This window comes from Mauremys mutica, chromosome 6 (genome assembly GCF_020497125.1).
Source record: "Mauremys mutica isolate MM-2020 ecotype Southern chromosome 6, ASM2049712v1, whole genome shotgun sequence".
Taxonomy (NCBI): domain Eukaryota; kingdom Metazoa; phylum Chordata; order Testudines; family Geoemydidae; genus Mauremys; species Mauremys mutica.
Genome location: NC_059077.1, coordinates 23411465 through 23429327, shown reverse-complemented (window position 1 = coordinate 23429327; position 17863 = coordinate 23411465). Strand labels below are relative to the sequence as shown.

Genomic DNA, 17863 nt, shown 5'->3' with positions numbered 1-17863 from the left:
GCCAAACCCAATCCTGTGAGGTCCTGTATGCCTTCAGCTCCTGCTTTTAGCCAGAGGCACGCAACAGCTTTTAAGAGTGTGCCCTACTTCAAGGGACAATTCCTTTCAACATTTGTGCAAACACTGCTGCAGCTCGTAGCATTCTTTTATTTATACAGGCGTACCCAGTATTACCCAACAGAAACATTCAAAAAAATCATGAGTCAGGGCCATCCAAAAATCACGAGACTGTTGTTCAAATTTTACAAAGTTATACATTTGGGAGTCTTTATTTGCCTTGTGGCTTTTGAGCTTTTAAGGTTTGCATGTTAAGCTTTTCTCTGTGACAAGGGCTAGAACAGACATGGGCAAACTACGCCCAAAGGCCACAACTAGTGCTCCAGGCAGCGTGGTAAGGGGGCAGGGAGCAGGAGAGGTTGGATAGAGGGCAGGAGAGTTTGGGGTGGTGGTCAGGGGGCGCGGGTGTGGGTAGTGGTGGGGGGAGGAACAGGGGGTTGAATGGGGGCAGCAGTCCAAGGGGGCAGTCAGGAAGGGGGGGGTTGGATGGGGCGGCAGGGGACAGTCAGGGGCAGGGGTTCTGGGGCAGTCAGGGGACAGGGAGAAGGGGTGGTTGGATTGGGCAGGGGTGCCGGGTGGGCTGTCAGGAATGAGGAGGGGTTGGATGGGGCGACTGAGGTCTGGGGGCGGTCAGGGGACAGGGAGCAGAGGGGTGTGGATGGGCATGGGTCCCAGAGGGGCTGTCAGGGAACGGGGGGGGGGTGGATGGGGCAGGAGTCCCGGGGGGGCAGACAGGAGATGGGGGGTGGAAAAATTAGGATACAGGAGAGAGATTAGGGGGAATGGGATGGGGCTGCCTGATGCACTTCGTAACGTCTCCCTTTATTTCCTTTTGTCTATTTTCATACACTTGGCCTATTTTGCAAAAACAGTACTTCTGCTGCAAAGATGTGTGTGGTCTCTACATGTTTTCACTGTGGAACCAACTTTGACTGGAAATTATCCCTGTGGGGCAGAATGCTCACCCCAAACCAAGCACCATTTCTGGCCGGAGTGCTGGGAGCATTTCTGAACGTTGTTGTGAGTAGTCTGCTCACCTCTAGAAGGGGCTGGGGACATAGGCGGCGAGTTATATGGGCCTGAGGTGCCCGTGCTCCACCAATACTCAGGAACACAGGCCCAGCTCTACCAATGTTTGTGCTTATATTTTCAGAGCCGTCCTGTCCATTTTCAGGCAACCAACCCGGGCCCCATGCTTTGGGGGGCCCTGCACTTCAGGGGGACACAGGGTCCAGGGCAGCCAGGAGAGTTAGTGGGGGGCCTGGCACTGGCAGCAGCAAGCAACTCGGCCCCAGCCTGCCCCTCTCCACCGCCCCCACTCCCACTCCCACTCCACCCCTTCCCCCATGTCCCCCCCCACCTCTTTCCAGCTTCTGTCCCCTCCCCCGAACGACATCCAGAGCTGGCGGGATCAAAATCACAGTCTGCCTGTGTATGGGCCTTCTTTCACTAGGATAGTTTGAGGCCTTGTTCTTAGGCTGAGGCCTTTGGCTAAGCAGCAGGGGCGGCCATAAGACGGGAAGCGTATGGTCACATCCTCACATCCCAAACCAGTCACATTGAAATAAGGTGGTATTGGGCTGTTGGGCAGTATCAGGACAGGATCGTCTTCCTATCACCACCAGATAAAGAAATAGATCTTAAGATGTACATCCTGTCTGGCAAGAGATCACTTATTGATTGTGATTCTGAAACCCTCATTTCTGTATGTTTTATCTTTATGGCCCCCACTTTTCTATTGTTAATCTGTCTGGTTCTCTAACTGTTTCTGTCTGCTGTATAATTAATTTTTCTAGGTGTAAGTTAATTAGGGTCGTGGGATAGAACTGGTTAGAGAATTGTGTTACAATATGTTAGGACTGGTTAGTTAAATTTCAGTAAAATGATCGGTTAAGGTATAGCTGAGAATATTACTATATAAACTGGGGTCAAACAGGAATGGGGGGAAATTGGAATCATGTTTGCTAAGGGAGGGGAATGGGAACAGGGAATAGGAAACAGGGACACAGGCAAGGCTCTGCAGCCTCAAAGCCGGGAAGGGGGACGCTGGGTAAACACTCTGAGGCCTCGGAGCCGGGAAGGGGGAGGCGGGGTAAACGCTCTGCGGCCTCGGAGCCGGGAAGGGGGAGGCGGGGTAAACGCTCTGCCGCGTCGGAGCCAGGAAGGGGGACGCGGGGTGAACGCTCTGCCGCGTCGGAGCCGGGAAGGGGGACGCGGGGTGAACGCTCTGCCGCGTCGGAGCCGGGAAGGGGGACGCGGGGTGAACGCTCTGCCGCGTCGGAGCCGGGAAGGGGGACGCGGGGTGAACGCTCTGCAGCGTCGGAGCTGGGAAGGGGGACGCGGGGTGAACGCTCTGCTGTGTCGGAGCCGGGAAGGGGGACGCGGGGTAAATGCTCTGCTGCGTCGGAGCCGGAAAGGGGGACGCGGGGTGAATGCTCTGCGGCGTTGGAGCCGGGAAGGGGGACATGGGGGAAAAGCTCTGCAGTGTTGGAGCCAAGAAGGGGGACGCTGGGTAAACGCTCTGCGGCTTCGGAGCCGGGAAGGGGGACGCTGGGTAAACACTCTGCGGCCTCGGAGCCAGGAAGGTGGATGTTGGGTAAACGCTCTGCGGCCTCGGAGACAGGAAGGTGGACGCTGGGTAAACGCTCTGCGACGTCGGAGCCGGGAAGGGGGACACTGGGGAACAGACTCTATTGGCCTATAGAGATAAGCCCGACTGGTGTGAAGGGCTTCGAAATATGCTTGTTTGGAAACTAACCCCAATAAACATGGCATTGTCTGCGCTTCGGACTGCTGGTCGCTTGCTGTCTGCGTGCCAGCACCCAGGGAAGCGGGAGGGCTGAGGGAAAACCTCTAACAGTGGGCAGTGAGGGGAGAGGGCCTGGACTGTTTTGATGGAGATTGTAATGGGGAACGCAAGAGGCGTGGGCAGTGGGGTGGCATAGGCGGCAGGTTATATATGTTTGCGGTGCCTGGGCTCCAGGAATATTCAGGGCCGGGTGCCCTGCTCCAGCAATATTTGGAGCTGGGCCTGGGTCTCTCCCCCGGCCCTGCCTGGATCAGGCTCGGCCCCCGCGGGTCTCCCCCCCCACCCCGCCGCGTCCCTGCCTGGAGCAGGTCCCAGCCCCTGCCTGCCACGCCCCCCCCGCCCCACGTCCCTGCCTGACAAAAAGCAGCCGCGCCTCTCCCCAGCCTGCTCTGTGCTGCCAGAGATCTGCTCCCAGCAGAATGGCTGTCTGCTGCCCCAGGGTCCTAGTGCCCGCCCACCAATAATGGCAAGGCAGGCTGCCCTTACCCTGAGCCTCTCCAATGCCCCAAACCCTCAACCCCAGCCGGAGCCCTCATCCCCCCCGCACCCTAATCCTCATCCCCAGCCAGAGCCCTCATCCCCCCGCACCCTAATCCTCATCCCCAGCCGGAGCCCTCATCCCCCTGCACCCTAATCCTCATCCCCAGCCCTGAGCGCCCCCACATCATGAACCCTTTATCTCCCAGCCCCAGCCAGAACCCTCATCCCCTCGCACCTTAATCCTCTGCCCCAGCCAAGCCCCCCCACGCAACATGAACCCCTCATCCCCCTGCACCCTAATCCTCAGCCCCAGCCAGAGCCCTCATCCCCCTGCACCCTAATCCTCAGCCCCAGCCAGAGCCCTCATCTCCCCGCACCCTAATCCTCAGCCCCAGCCCTGAGCGCCCCCGCATCATGAACCCCTCATCCCCCTGCATCCTAATCCTCTGCCCCAGCCCTGAGCCCCCCCATCATGAACCCCTCATCCTCAGTCCCACAGCCCTCAACCCACACCCCAACCCTCTTCCCTGAGCCCCCTCCTGCATCATGAACACCTCAGCACGAGCCAGAGCCCTCATCCCCCGCACCCTAATCCTCTGCCCCAGCCCTGAGCCCCCTCCTGCATCATGAATCCCTCATCCTCAGCCCCCACCCCAGTACTCCCTCCTATCCCCAAACTCCCTCCTCAGAAGGTGCACCCCCTTCCCCTTCCCACACACCCCTTCCCAATCCCAAACTCCGTCCCAAAGCCTGCACCCTTCACCCCCCCTGCACACCCACCCCCTGCCCCAGCCCAGAGCCTGCACCCAGCACCCAAACTCCATCCCAAAGCCTGCACCCTGCACCTCTCCTGCACCCTATTCCCCAGCCCAGGATCTGCACCCCAGACCTCCCCCGCCGAGCCCCCTCCCAGAGCCTTAGGCGGGGGGGGGCAGAGTTTGGGGGGCGGAGTTGGGAGTCGGGTTCTAGGCACCACCAAAATTTCTACAAACTTGCCACCCATGTGGGGTGGCGAAGGGAAAGCGGCGGCAGGGAGCAGATCGGTGGCACAGAGGGGCAGGAGGTAGGTGGAAGGGCGATGAAGCGGGGGCGGGAGCCGATAGGCGGGGGAGGGGCAGAGGGACAGGGGCTGCTGGTGGGCACAGAGGCGCTAGGAAATGAGGCCATTGGGGATAAAAGAGCAGGAGGCGGGCAGGGGCGGAGTGAGTAAAAGTGGGTCGGAAACGGAGCAGGCGCCTCCGCTGCCCGCATTGGTGGGCTCGGCCCGGCTCGGCCCACAGCAAAGTTCAGGCCCCGCCGGGGGCTTTGGGCCGCGGCCCCCACTACCCCGAGCATGGCCAGGGCGCTCGGGCGGCTCGGCCCGCTCTGGGCGGGGGGCAGGAGGCGACTCCCCGGCAGCGGTAAGGGGGTGGGTGGGCGTTGGGCGCAGCTAACCCTGGCCCGGATCCGCCGGTGTAGGGCGGCCGCCCTGCCTGCCCGGGCCCGGTCCTGGTCCTGCGCCCCTGGCCCGGGCCGCTCCTGCCCGAGCGAGCGGGGCGCTGGGGCTGGCTCCGCCCGTCCCAAACCCCGTCCGGGGCCGGCTCCGGAGCGTGGCAAGAGCAGCCGGTTCACAGCCCTGGCCGCTCTCCGCTGCGTGGGCTCCACATTTACCGGGTCTGCGGGCTCGGGAGCCGTCCGCGTGTGAGCCCGCAGCGCTGCGGCTCTTTCAGGGCTGGCTGAGGAATCCCCTGGCCTGACATGTATTTTAGTCTCTACCTCCACGTGGACTTCAGAGGGGGGAAAATAGGGAGGGAGCTTTTGTCAGGCCCGCAGACTAACTCCAGGTAGAAGTTCTGCGTTACAATTTCCAGCCTCGTTACCATGAATGAAACACTTACTTTTTCAATCCCTTTTCCTCAGAGCGCTAACTAACAATAGCCGCTCAGTCCCGTAGCTGCACCGTAGAACAGGGTTTGAGCATTGGCCTGCTAAGCTCAGGGTTGTGAGTTCAGCCCTTGAGGGGGCCATTTAGGGATCTGAGGCAAAAATCTGTCTGGGGATTGGTCCTGCTTTGATCAAGGGGTTGGACTACGTGACCTCCCGAGGTCCCTTCCAACCCTGATATTCTGTGATTCTATGAAACGTTGCCTGGGACCAAATAACCCCACTGCTCCATGACAATGTAAATGTCATCAGAGGTCAACATAGAAAAAAGGTTTCTGTGGTGACTTTTTTTTTAAGATTGGAGAACAGTCCTACAAAAGTACCCCTGTAAAAATATGTACCGGTAATCGCCAGTGTTGGCTTCTGACTCAAGTGCAACATATGTGTATCTCTCAGAATGCAGGATTTTTTCTATATACTTGGTGTCCTGATAGTATTTATTGTGAAATAATGTGCAAGTGTTGAAGGTCACCTACAATGCATTGGTGACCTTCCAGAAAACACCATCCTGGCCACCATGGATGTAGAGGCTCTCTACACAAACATCCCACACACTGATGGAATACAAGCTGTCAGGAACAGTATCCCTGATGATGCCACAGCACAACTGGTTGCTGAGCTCTGTGGCTTTATCCTCACACACAACTATTTCAATTTTGCTGACAATATATATCTCCAGATCAGTGGCACCGCTATGGGCACCCGTATGGCCCCACAATATGCCAATATTTTTATGGCCGACCTGGAACAACGCTTCCTCAGCTCCCGTCCACTCACGCCCCTTCTCTACCTATGCTACATCGATGACATCTTCATCATCTGGACCCATGGGAAGGAGACTCTGGAAAAATTCCACCACAATTTCAACAGCTTCCACCCCTCCATCAACCTCAGCCTGGACCAATCTACACGGGAGGTCCACTTCCTAGACACCACGGTGCAAATAAGTGATGGTCACATCAACACCACCCTATACCGAAAACCTACCGACCGCTATGCCTACCTTCATGCCTCCAGCTTCCATCCCGGACACACCACAAGATCCATTGTCTACAGCCAAGCACTGAGGTACAACCGTATCTGCTCTAACCCCGCAGACAGAGACCAACACCTAGAAAATCTCCACCAAGCATTCTCAAGACTACAGTACCCACACGAGGAAATAAGGAAACAGATCAACAGAGCCAGACGTGTACCCAGAAGCCTCCTACTGGAAGACAAACCCAAGAAAGAAACCAACAGGACTCCACTGGCCATCACATACAGTCCCCAGCTAAAACCCCTACAACGCATCATCAGGGATCTACAACCCATCCTGGACAATGATCCCACACTTTCACAGGCCTTGGGTGGCAGACCAGTCCTCGCCCACAGACAACCTGCCAACCTGAAGCATATTCTCACCAGCAACTGCACACCGCACCATAGTAACTCTAGCTCAGGAACCAATCCATGCAACAAACCTCGATGCCAACTCTGCCCACATATCTACACCAGCAACACCATCACAGGACCAAACCAGATCAGCCACATCCATTCACCTGCACTTCCACCAATGTAATATATGCCATCATATGCCAGCAATGCCCCTCTGCTATGTACATCGGCCAAACTGGACAGTCTCTAAGGAAAAGGATAAATGGACACAAATCAGACATTAGGAATGGCAATATACAAAAACCTGTTGGGGAACACTTCAACCTCCCTGGCCACACAATAGCAGATCTTAAGGTGGCCATCCTACAGCAAAAAAACTTTAGGACCAGACTTCAAAGAGAAACTGCTGAGCTCCAGTTCATCTGCAAATTTGACACCATCAGCTCAGGACTAAACAAAGACTGTGAATGGCTTGCCAATTACAGAACCAGTTTCTCCTCCCTTGGTTTTCACACTTCAACTGCTAGAACAGGGCCTCATCCTCCCTGATTGATCTAACCTCGTTATCTCTAGCTTGCTTCTTGCTTGCTTATATATACCTGCCCCAGGAAATTTCCACCACTTGCATCCGAAGAAGTGGGTATTCACCCACGAAAGCTCATGCTCCAATACGTCTGTTAGTCTATAAGGTGCCACAGGATTCTTTGCTGCTTGTGCAAGTGTTATTAACTGTCATTTTCTGCCAAAGAACAACGTTGCCAGTGATTTATATAACTTTTCTATTAATTCAAAACACTGGTGATAACATGCCACAGTTCTTCCACTAGGTCACTGGTTCCTAGCAAGCAAATTCTGCTTGGAATTAGTTTTGAACAGTTTGTAGTTTTATTACATTTTTTTTTAAATAAAAGAACTCAGACAGCTTAGCTGTGCCAAAAGACATTCCTGGGATGCAAGGACATCATATGAAAAACTATTGTATATGATCACTTAATAACAGTGATCCTCAAACTTTTTCCTGTTGCACCCTCCCACCTTACCAGCAATGGAATCGATTTGCCACTCCCTACCCCCGGGAGTTGTGGTCAGGGGCTCGGCCAGAGCTGGAGGCTGAGCTCCAGTTGGGAGCCAGGGGCATATGCTGGTGCTGGAGTGGAGCTGGGGGCAGAGGGGGGCTGGGTGGTGATGCCTCCCTACCCCCTTTAGGGGCTGGCCTGGGCCCTACCGAGTCCCCCCGAACGTTCTGCTGGGGGGTCACTCCCCACAGTTTGGGGACCTCTGCTTTATAACTAGATTAACCCAGTGGCTGACTCTGACACTTAAAATAAGGAAGATTTTTGTGGTCAGTCAGTCAATCTTATTTATCCATATTATCAGTCCTTCACTAGCTGATTCTATTTTGGTCTTAAGGAAAGTAGCCACAAGTATAATTTTCTTATTTACTTCCAGAAAGTTAATTTCTATGAAAGTTAGATTCTTCATTTTGATGTGTAAAATCATAGCTCATTAGAAATCTTTAGTTTCTTAAAAGACAAAACTAAAACCCACCTTAATTGATAATCTTAGGACTGCAAGGGGAACATTTTTAAAAACTAAAATTCTCTGAAGTTAGTCTACGTATTTTTCCAGTTTATCAAATAAAAGACATAATGGCTTAATGTTTTCAGAATTTTGATTAAAAAATCAATAACTCTAATGGCAGTCTGTAGCAGAAAGTTATTTTGATGGTTGATGGCAAAGAAAATCAAAGTCGCCAATGGCTGTCTGGAGGAGTTCTGTGTTTTAGAAGATAAATACTAAGGGGAAAAATATAAGTTTAGTAAATCTATGTTTCAGCTTTACGAAAAACACAAATGTTTAATGCATTTTCTCCTTGAATGAAATCTCTCGGCAGAAATATAACTACCTTGGTCCTCACTTATATTGTTGCAAAAACAAATGTTCAAAGAAAGTTTGTTTCAGATGTGTGCTTTGAGATGTTGTGATAATCCTCCTAATCCACTGTATTTTATTAGATACACTTAGACAGCAGGAATTGAAAAACTCTTTCTCCATGCAAGCAAAAATGCCTCCTTGTGACTTTTCACCTGGAAAATATGAGGTAAGTCATGCACAGTGTACTGTACTTGGGTTTAGACTAGATTTCGTTGCCAAGATCACCATTCTGCTGTATGCCGTAATTGTTCTGTTCACTAGCTTATTATGAGTATTCTTCAGTGGCATCAGCAGTTTAGATCATGGCTTTTATCCTTCTCTGAGATCCTTTGGAGATCAGAGTTAAACACGGCCTCTGTGGTGCTGATTAGAGTACTCTAGAAGAACAATCTTAACCCAAGGAAAGGTCGCAATGAAACATTTTTCTATTATTTGTTTCCTTCTCACTGATTTTTAATACCTAATTTGAGGAGTTCTGTAAAATGTTTTACCCTCTCCACCAAAATGTGTGCCAAGTTAGTTTTGGGTGGGGAGTGCAATAGGGGTAGAGAGGGGAGGGGAAATGTTTGATATTTAAGGAACTACTCTTATTTAATATCTAATGCTCCAGGGCCTGTGTCCAGAAAAGAGCTAATAAGTATCCGATCAGTTAAAAAGGCGTATTTTCAAGCAACAATCACAGGAAAGATAAATGTATGACTTAGATATCATGAATTAAACACTGTTGAGTAGATGTTCCGTTACTGTGCCAATTTACGGTTACAGAAATGTGTTTACATTTTCATCTGAGGGTGACAAGATTTATGATGGTTCAGATATCTTCTCTGATTCAGTTCTATGGTTGTGGATCAGTTGCCAAGATAGCTCTGTATCCTATTATCATCGTGCCTCATTGGATCACAACTGAGAGTACCAAATTCAGGACAAGCTGCTGACAAATAGGGCAGACACACCCGAAGCTGGTGGTTATTATCCCATAAGATATACCGGACCAGCAACGAAAGTAAACTTCTGTTTCACCACACTGGCTAACAAGAATTCAGAAAAGCAGTCTCCTTAGGTAGTCCAGTCCTGGTTTTAACACCCAGACACTAGACTTAATGATGAGTGGTTATTTAAAACCAATTTCATCACGCAAGTAGTTATTTTGATCCCAAAGGACCAGCCACTTACCAGGTCAATATATAACGCAGAATCTTACTTAATAATTACACTGTTGCCAATCCTTTAGCATCTAAAGGCTTATTTATAAAAAGAAAGAAAGAAAGGTGAGAGTTAAAATTGGTTAAAGGAATCAAATACGTACATTCATTGCAAAGTTCTTGGATCAGGTTTATCGCAATGATGGAATAAACTGCTGGCTTAAGTCATGTTTCTGATTGCGTCCAACTGATTTGGAAGGTCCTCAGTTGTTTGTTTAGAATGCTCCCAATAGTAAAAATTCATAGTCCAGAGGTTAGAGCAGGTAAGAGGCAACATAGAGATGTTTCCAGGGCCATTTATAATTTCTGCCATGTGGAAGGAAACCTATTGTTCTAGTTTGAGAAAAATTACAGGTAACAAGATGAAGTTTGGCGTCACATGGGCAAGTCACATGCCCATGTTAAATCTGCTTAATTTGTGATAGGTTGTGGATTTCATAACCTTTAAGTAAGAGATCAGTGCAATATAGCACTCTCGTTTAAATTATGGGATTGCAGAGTTTTATATAGCCTAATTGTGGGTTGGTATTTATTTTTAAATTGTAGTTATTTAGTTAACTTGGATTCCAACATGAACAAATTATATTGTGTTGATATGATGAATACCTTTATGATCCATTAAAACCTTTAGTAATGTGGGCAGAAATGATTTCTTTCCTCCTACAGTCCTATCCCTATGAGCGTATGCTGAAGATCCGCAAACAGAATCTGGCTCCATCACTGGTAACGTACTACAAGAAACCACTGCTGCTACATCAGGGACATATGCAGTGGCTGTTTGATTATGAGGGACGAAGGTACCTTGATCTCTTTGCTGGAATTGTTACTGTCAGTGTTGGTCACTGTCACCCGTAAGTATGTAATTGTATGAGTTACACTGACTAATATAGAAATATACTTTTGTCTTTTTTGTTTGTGGCCCCATGTATCCAAAGACAGAATATGGCACGCTGTGTTTTGGTGTATCTGGGATCAGATTCTTAGGTTCAAACCAGCTGCAGTGATCTTTTGGCAAATTAGCTCATTCCTCTCTTTATCCATTCATTCGTTCATCTGGCAGTCAGGAAAATGCCAGAATTTTAAGAATTAATAGCAGAGTCAGAAAAAAATTGTATGTATGTTGAATTAAATGAGTCAGTCTTTCTTACTGCACACAGGAAGGTAACTGCAGCTGCCCAAAAACAGCTTGGTCGTCTGTGGCATACAACCAACATCTACATGCATCCATTAATCCAGGAATATGTGGAGAAACTAACAGCACTTCTCCCTGATCCGCTTAAGGTACCTAAATCCCAGCAGGATGGATAGCTGTTAATTAAAATAATTTTATTTCAATAGCTAATGGAGAGTGCTACGCTATTTGGAGACAAAATATTGTGATATCAACCTCATATCCTTATTAAAAATCCCCAAAGGGAGTATAAAGCTTCAGGTAAAGAGAAAAAACTTACAGTTCTCAGGACAATGCTGATCTTTACAGTGAGCTCAGAGCCACACACGAATAAAACCCTAAACTGTTGCCTTACTGCTTGGATCCCTACTTTCTGAGTTGCTTTGTCTTCAAATTTCCTCTTAAAGGGGCACTGTCAATTTAAAAATCACTCATAAATTGAAACATGTTTTGCATGCTATTGTTACAGTTAGCACCTAAGTTTTATTTGGAGAGGAGACTTTGGGAGAGGAAACTTTTTTTTTTATTATTCCAATTTGTTTACATAGTACCTATAAACTGATTGTAAAACACAAGATAGCTGGGGGACTCAGAAGCAATAGTCCCTGACACAACTCACAGCTGGTCTACACTAATGCTGTGAGTCAATCTAAATTATGCTAGTTCAGTACTTCAGTTACATAACTTACATAAAACATAACTTAGGTCGATTTACAGTGGTATCTACACTGCGCTATGATGCTCTCCCTTCAACATAGCTTCCACCTCTCTGGGAGGTGGAGTACAGACGTCAATGGGAGAGCACTCTGCCATCGACTTAGCATAGAATCATAGAATATCAGGGTTGGAAGGGACCTCAGGAGGTCATCTAGTCCAACCTCCGCTCAAAGCCGGACCAATTCCCAACTAAATCATCCCAGCCAGAGCTTTGTCAAGCCTGACCTTAAAAACCTCTAAGGAAGGAGATTCCACCACCTCCCTAAGTAACCCATTCCAGTGCTTCACCACCCTCCTAGTGAAAAAGTTTTTCCTAATAGCCAACCTGTAACCTCCCCCACTGTAACTTGAGACCATGACTCCTTGTTCTGTCATCTGCCACCACTTAGAACAGTCTAGATCCATCTTCTTTGGAACCCCCTTTCAGGTAGTTGAAAGCAGCTATCAAATCCCCCCTCATTCTTCTCTTCTGCAGACTAAACAATCCCAGTTCCCTCAGCCTCTCATAAGTCATGTGCTCCAGTCCCCTAATCATTTTTGTTGCCCTCCGCTGGACTCTCCAGTTTTTCCACATCCTTCTTGTAGTGTGGGGCCCAAAACTGGGCACAGTACTCCAGATGAGGCCTCACCAATGTTGAATAGAAGGGAATGATCATGCCCCTCAATCTGCTGGCAGTGCCCCTACTTATACAGCCCAAAATACCATTAGCCTTCTTGGCAACAAGGACATATTGTTGACTCTTATCCAGCTTCTCATACACTGTAACCCCTAGGTCCTTTCTGCAGAACTGCTGCCTAGCCATTCTGTCCCTAGTCTGTAACAGTGAATGGGATTCTTCTATCCTAAGTGCAGGCCTCTGCACTTGTCCTTGTTGAACCTTATCAGATTTCTTTTGGTCCAATCCTCTAATTTGTCTAGACCCCTCTGTATCCTATCCCTACCCTCCAGTGTATCTACCACTCCTCCCAGTTTAGTGTCATCTGCAAATTTGCTGAGAGTGCAGTCCAACCTCCAGATCATTAATGAAGACATTGAATAAAACCGGCCCCAGGACCGACCCTTGGGGCACTCCACTTGAAACCGGCTGCCAACTAGACATGGAGCCATTGATCACTACTCGTTGAGCCTGACAATCTAGCCAGCTTTCTATCCACCTTATAGTCCATTCATCCAGCCCATACTTCTTTAACTTGCCGGCAAGAATATTGTGGAAGACCTTATCAAAAGCTTTGCTAAAGTCAAGGAATAACACATCCACTGCTTTCCCCTCATCCACAGACCCAATTATCTCCTCATAGAAGGCAGTTAGGTTAGTCAGGCATGACTTGGCCTTGGTGAATCCATACTGATTGTTCCTGATCACTTTCCTCTGCTCTAAGTGCTTCAGAATTGATTCCTTGAGGACTTGCTCCATGATTTTTCCAGGGACTGAGGTGAGGCTAACTGGCCTGTAGTTCCCCAGATCCTCCTCCTTCCCTTTTTTAAAGATGGGCTCTACATTAGCCTTTTTCCAGTCATCCGGGACCTCCCCCAATCACCATGAGTTTTCAAAGATAATGGCCAATGGCTCTGCAATCACATCCGCCAACTCCTTTAGCACCCTTGGATGCAGCGCATCCGGCCCCATGGACTTGTGCTCGTCCAGCTTTCCTAAATAGTCCTTAACCACTTCTTTCTCCACAGAGGGCTGGTCACCTTCTCCCCATGCTGTGCTGCCTAGTGCAGCAGTCTGGGATCTGACCTTGTTTGTGAAGACAGAGGCAAAAAAAGCATTGAGTACATTAGCTTTTTCCACATCCTCTGTCACTATGTTGCCTCCCTCATTCAGGAAGGGGCCCACACTTTCCTTGACTTTCTTCTTGTTGCTAACATACCTGAAGAAACCCTTCTTGTTACTCTTAACATCTCTTGCTAGCTGCAACTCCAAAGTGTGATTTGGCCTTCCTGATTTCATTCCTGCATGCCTGAACAATATTTTTATACTCTTCCTTGGTCATTTGTCCAATCTTCCACTTTTTGTAAGCTGCTTTTTTGCGTTTAAGATCAGCAAGGATTTCACTGTTAAGCCAAGCTGGTCACCTGCCATATTTACTATTCTTTCTACACATCAGGATGTTTTTTTTCCTGCAACCTCAATAAGGATTCTTTAAAATACAGCCAGCTCTCCTGGACTCCTTTCCCCCTCATGTTATTCTCCCAGGGGATCCTGCCCATCAGTTCCCTGAGGGAGTCAAAGTCTGCTTTTCTGAAGTCCAGGGTCCGTATTCTGCTGCTCTCCTTTCTTCCTTGTGTCAGGATCCTGAACTCAACCATCTCATGGTCACTGCCTCCCAGGTTCCCATCCACTTTTGCTTCCCCTGCTAATTCTTCCCTGTTTGTGAGCAGCAGGTCAAGAAGAGCTCTGCCCCTAGTTGGTTCCTCCAGCACTTGCACCAGGAAATTGTCCCCTACACTTTCCAAAAACTTCCTGGATTGTCTGTGCACCGCTGTATTGCTCTCCCAGCAGATATCAGGGTGATTAAAGTCTCCCATGAGAACCAGGGCCTGCGATCTAGTAACTTCTGCTAGTTGCCAGAAGAAAGCCTCATCCACCTCATCCCCCTGGTCTGGTGGTCTATAGCAGACTCTCACCAGGACATCACCTTTGTTGCTCACACTTCTAAACTTAATTCAGAGACTCTCAGGTTTTTCTGCAGTTTCATACCGGAGCTCTGAGCAGTCATACTGCTCTCTTACATACAATGCAACTCCTCCACCTTTTCTGCCCTGCCTGTCCTTCCTGAACAGTTTATATCCATCCATGACAGTACTCCAGTCATGTGAGTTATCCCACCAAGTCTCTGTTATTCAAATTACATCATAGTTCCTTGACTGTGCCAGGACTTCCAGCTCTCCCTGCTTGTTTCCCAGGCTTCTTGCATTTGTGTATAGGCACTTAAGATAACTCGCTGATTGTCCCGCTTTCTCGGTCTGAGACAGGAGTCCTCCCCTCTTGCACTCTCCTGCTCGTGCTTCCTCCCAGTATCCCATTTCCCCACTTACCTCAGGACTTTGGTCTCCTTTCCCTGGTGAACCTAGTTTAAAGCCCTCCTCACTAGGTTAGCCAGCCCGCTTGCAAAGATGCTCTTCCCCCTCTTCGTTAGGTGGAGCCCGTCTCTGCCTAGCACTCCTCCTTCTTGGAACATCATCCTGTGGTTGAAGAATCCAAAGCCTTCTTTCCGACACCACCTGCGTAGCCATTCGTTGACTTCCACAATTCGACGATCTCTACTCCGGCCTTTTCCCTGCACAGGGAGGATGGACGAGAACACTACTTGCGCCTCAAACTCCTTTATCCTTCTTCCCAGAGCCACGTAGTCTGCAGTGATCCTCGCAAGGTCACCAGACTTGCTAAATCAACACCACTGCATCGATTGCACCAGTGCCGATTTAGCCAGTAGTCTAGACATGGCCTCCTCGGTAATGCTAAGATTTTGTCATGGTTATTTTTAATGGACAGGTCACAGGCAAGAAACAAAAATTCACAGAAGCCGCAACCTGTCTGTGACTTTTGCTGCTGCGGCTCCTTGGTTTCCCCTGCCACCACGGTGGCTGGGAGCTGTGGGGAGACCATATTTCCCAAAGAGAAAATGGGACACCCCCAGCCGCTCACCTGAAGTGTTCCCCCCCCTCCCCCGCACGTGAGGCTGTGGCCTGTCGCTGGAAGCCTGAGGAGAGCCCCCTCAAAAGTCTGTCGCCTGTGGCTGGAACCTGGCAGGGGGCCCCCTGAGGATGCTGTCACCTGTCACTGCTGCTACCGGAACCCTGCCGGGCCCCCCAGGCTGCTAGCTCAAGTCCTGCAGCCCCCGGGGCTGAAGCAGAAAATGTCACAGAACTCTCTGGGAGCCACGGATTCTGTGACTTCCATGACCTCCATGACATAAACATAGCCTTACTCATTCGCAGTAGTCCAGGGCACTACTTTAAACTGCTGGTTGAAAGCACAGTATGCACAAGCTACCTGAATACATGCCTAGGGTTTCGGGTGGGATTATAGTCTGGATGGCTAGCCCCTCGTGGCACCATGGCTGCACTTCTTATTTTAGCATTCTTGCTCGATCAGAGCTAGTGCAGGTGTCTTCTCGAGCTGGAAATTACACCTTCCATCTCCAGTATAGACATAACCTATAATGGGACATCCTGCCATTGGCCCTCATACACAGCACATGATCATTACTAAGTTTATTTCAGTTTGGAGTTCCCCTTGTCAGTGACAGGATATCATTCCGAGTGCTGAGTGATACTTTATATGAAAATAAATCTGTCTTGTACTGAATAAACAGATGCACTCAATATTTCAAACTCTTTGAAGGCAAATTGCAGGAAAACTGGTTCTTTAAACAGCTACATTTAGTTAGATTTGCCATTGTGAAACACAGTAAATGTTCAGTATAATGAGATTACGATTGATGTGCTTTTTATCTTCCTTAGGTGGTTTACCTGACTAACAGTGGGTCAGAAGCCAATGATTTGGCCATGTTCATGGCAAGGCTTTACACTCGGAACTTTGACCTCATCTGTTTCAGGTAATTCTATTAGGGTGCTTTATGAAACTCCCTTTTCATAATCAATCTGTGTATTGTGTGAAAAAGAGGCTGAGACTTTGTTAACCAGATTCTGCCACAGACACATCCTAAAAATTAATTTGTCTGCCAAAATAGAGTAAAACAGCAATAGTCATTGGGAGCTAAGATTCAGCAAGTCTGCTTATGTTAGAAATACTCCATTTACAAACCATGCATTCACCTAGGACCTATAACTTCCCTTTTTTAATGCTTAAGTAAAGAGTGTGTATTTTTATTTATTTATTAGTATTATAAACCACGTTCATTCTGCTCTGATATCTTGGTAATAGACACCTTTAAAAATAGTTAGAAAGACAGACCTTAACAAACTGGTAGTCTTGCAGCCATCCTGCTGAGCACAGGATTCTGAAATCCACCTGATATATTAATTCCCATGAATGAATTCTGAATTGCTCATTAAACTAACCCCAAACCACTACCTGGTTTCTCATGAGTGGCAGTAACAACTTCAGAGAGAAGAGGAGCCCAAGATTAAAACAGCAGGGGTGTTGGTCATGTAGGATTCAGATATTCCAGGGCCGCCCAGAGGAGGGGGCAAGTGGGGCAATTTGCCCCGGGCTCCGCAGGGGCCCCCACAAGAATGGCTGAGGCTCCCTTCCCGGCCCTGACCCGACCCGACCGCGCCTCCGCCCCTCTCCCGGAGCCTCAGCGCATCCAGCAGCATCAGCGTAGCTCCGGCAGGGCCTGAGCCCCTCCCCGCTCAGAGCCACGTGGTAAGCGGGGGGGGGGGGGTTGCGGAAATGTGAGCTCCAGGCTGAGCTCATCTCCCTCCACTCAGCCTGGAGCTCGCAGCCCTGCCAACTTCTCAAATGCCAAATTATAGTCTATATTTAGTTTCAGTGCCATAGGGAGATTAACGTCAGGGAAGGTAGCTTCATTTAAAATTAGCCACTGGGGGAGGGATCACATGAGAAGAGCAATATCCTTCCCAACCCTACCAAGGGAGATCCCCCCCAGCCCCTGCATTCCCTGAGGCTTCAGAGGGGTTAATTTGGTGGTTCTCAAACTTTTGTACTCATGACCCCTTTCACATAGCAAACCTCTGAGTGCGACCCCCCCCCTCCGTTATAAATTAAAAACACTTTTTGATATATTTAACAGTATTATAAATGCTGGAGGCAAAGCGGGGTTTGAGGTGGAGGCTGACAGCTGAGAACCCCTGGGTTAATTTAATTTTAGCACCCTGTGTCCATTCACATGCATGTGCTATTTTGAGCATTTCAGTTTTCACAACATAGGCTCATCCCAGATTCTGGAACAAGCTCAAATGCTCAGTTCGTGGAGTATGTACATAAGCTATACTAAAGACAAACCCACAGTAACCATCTCCAGTTTGTGAGGGACCCCATGGAGCCAGTCTCTAGGAAATGCATGGAGGTTAAGTCCATCAATGGCTATTAGCCAGGATGGGTAAGGAATAGTGTCCCTAGCCTCTGTTTGTCAGAGGGTGGAGATGGATGGCAGGAGAGAGATCACTTGATCATTACTTGTTAGGTTCACTCCCTCTGGGGCACTTGGTATTGGCCACTGTTGGTAGACAGGATACTGGGCTGGATGGACCTTTAG

At 49.1% G+C, this 17863-nt stretch overlaps 1 protein-coding gene across 3 annotated transcripts in view; it reads left to right on the top strand.

Moving 5' to 3' along the window:
* The first annotated feature begins 308 nt into the window (after positions 1-308).
* Positions 309-17863, top strand: part of AGXT2 (alanine--glyoxylate aminotransferase 2) — a 36465-nt gene continuing 18910 nt past the window's right edge. The window contains exons 1-6 of one of the 3 annotated variants that reach the window (XM_045021486.1): positions 309-391; positions 930-1077; positions 8662-8747; positions 10450-10634; positions 10941-11064; positions 16143-16237. In XM_045021486.1, the coding sequence (XP_044877421.1) occupies positions 8700-8747; positions 10450-10634; positions 10941-11064; positions 16143-16237 (452 nt within the window). In that variant the 5' untranslated portion in view covers positions 309-391; positions 930-1077; positions 8662-8699. Of the gene's footprint in view, positions 392-929; positions 1078-4568; positions 4747-8661; positions 8748-10449; positions 10635-10940; positions 11065-16142; positions 16238-17863 lie in introns of those variants that run through there. The other 2 variants (XM_045021485.1, XM_045021484.1) reach the window with 2 other exon arrangements.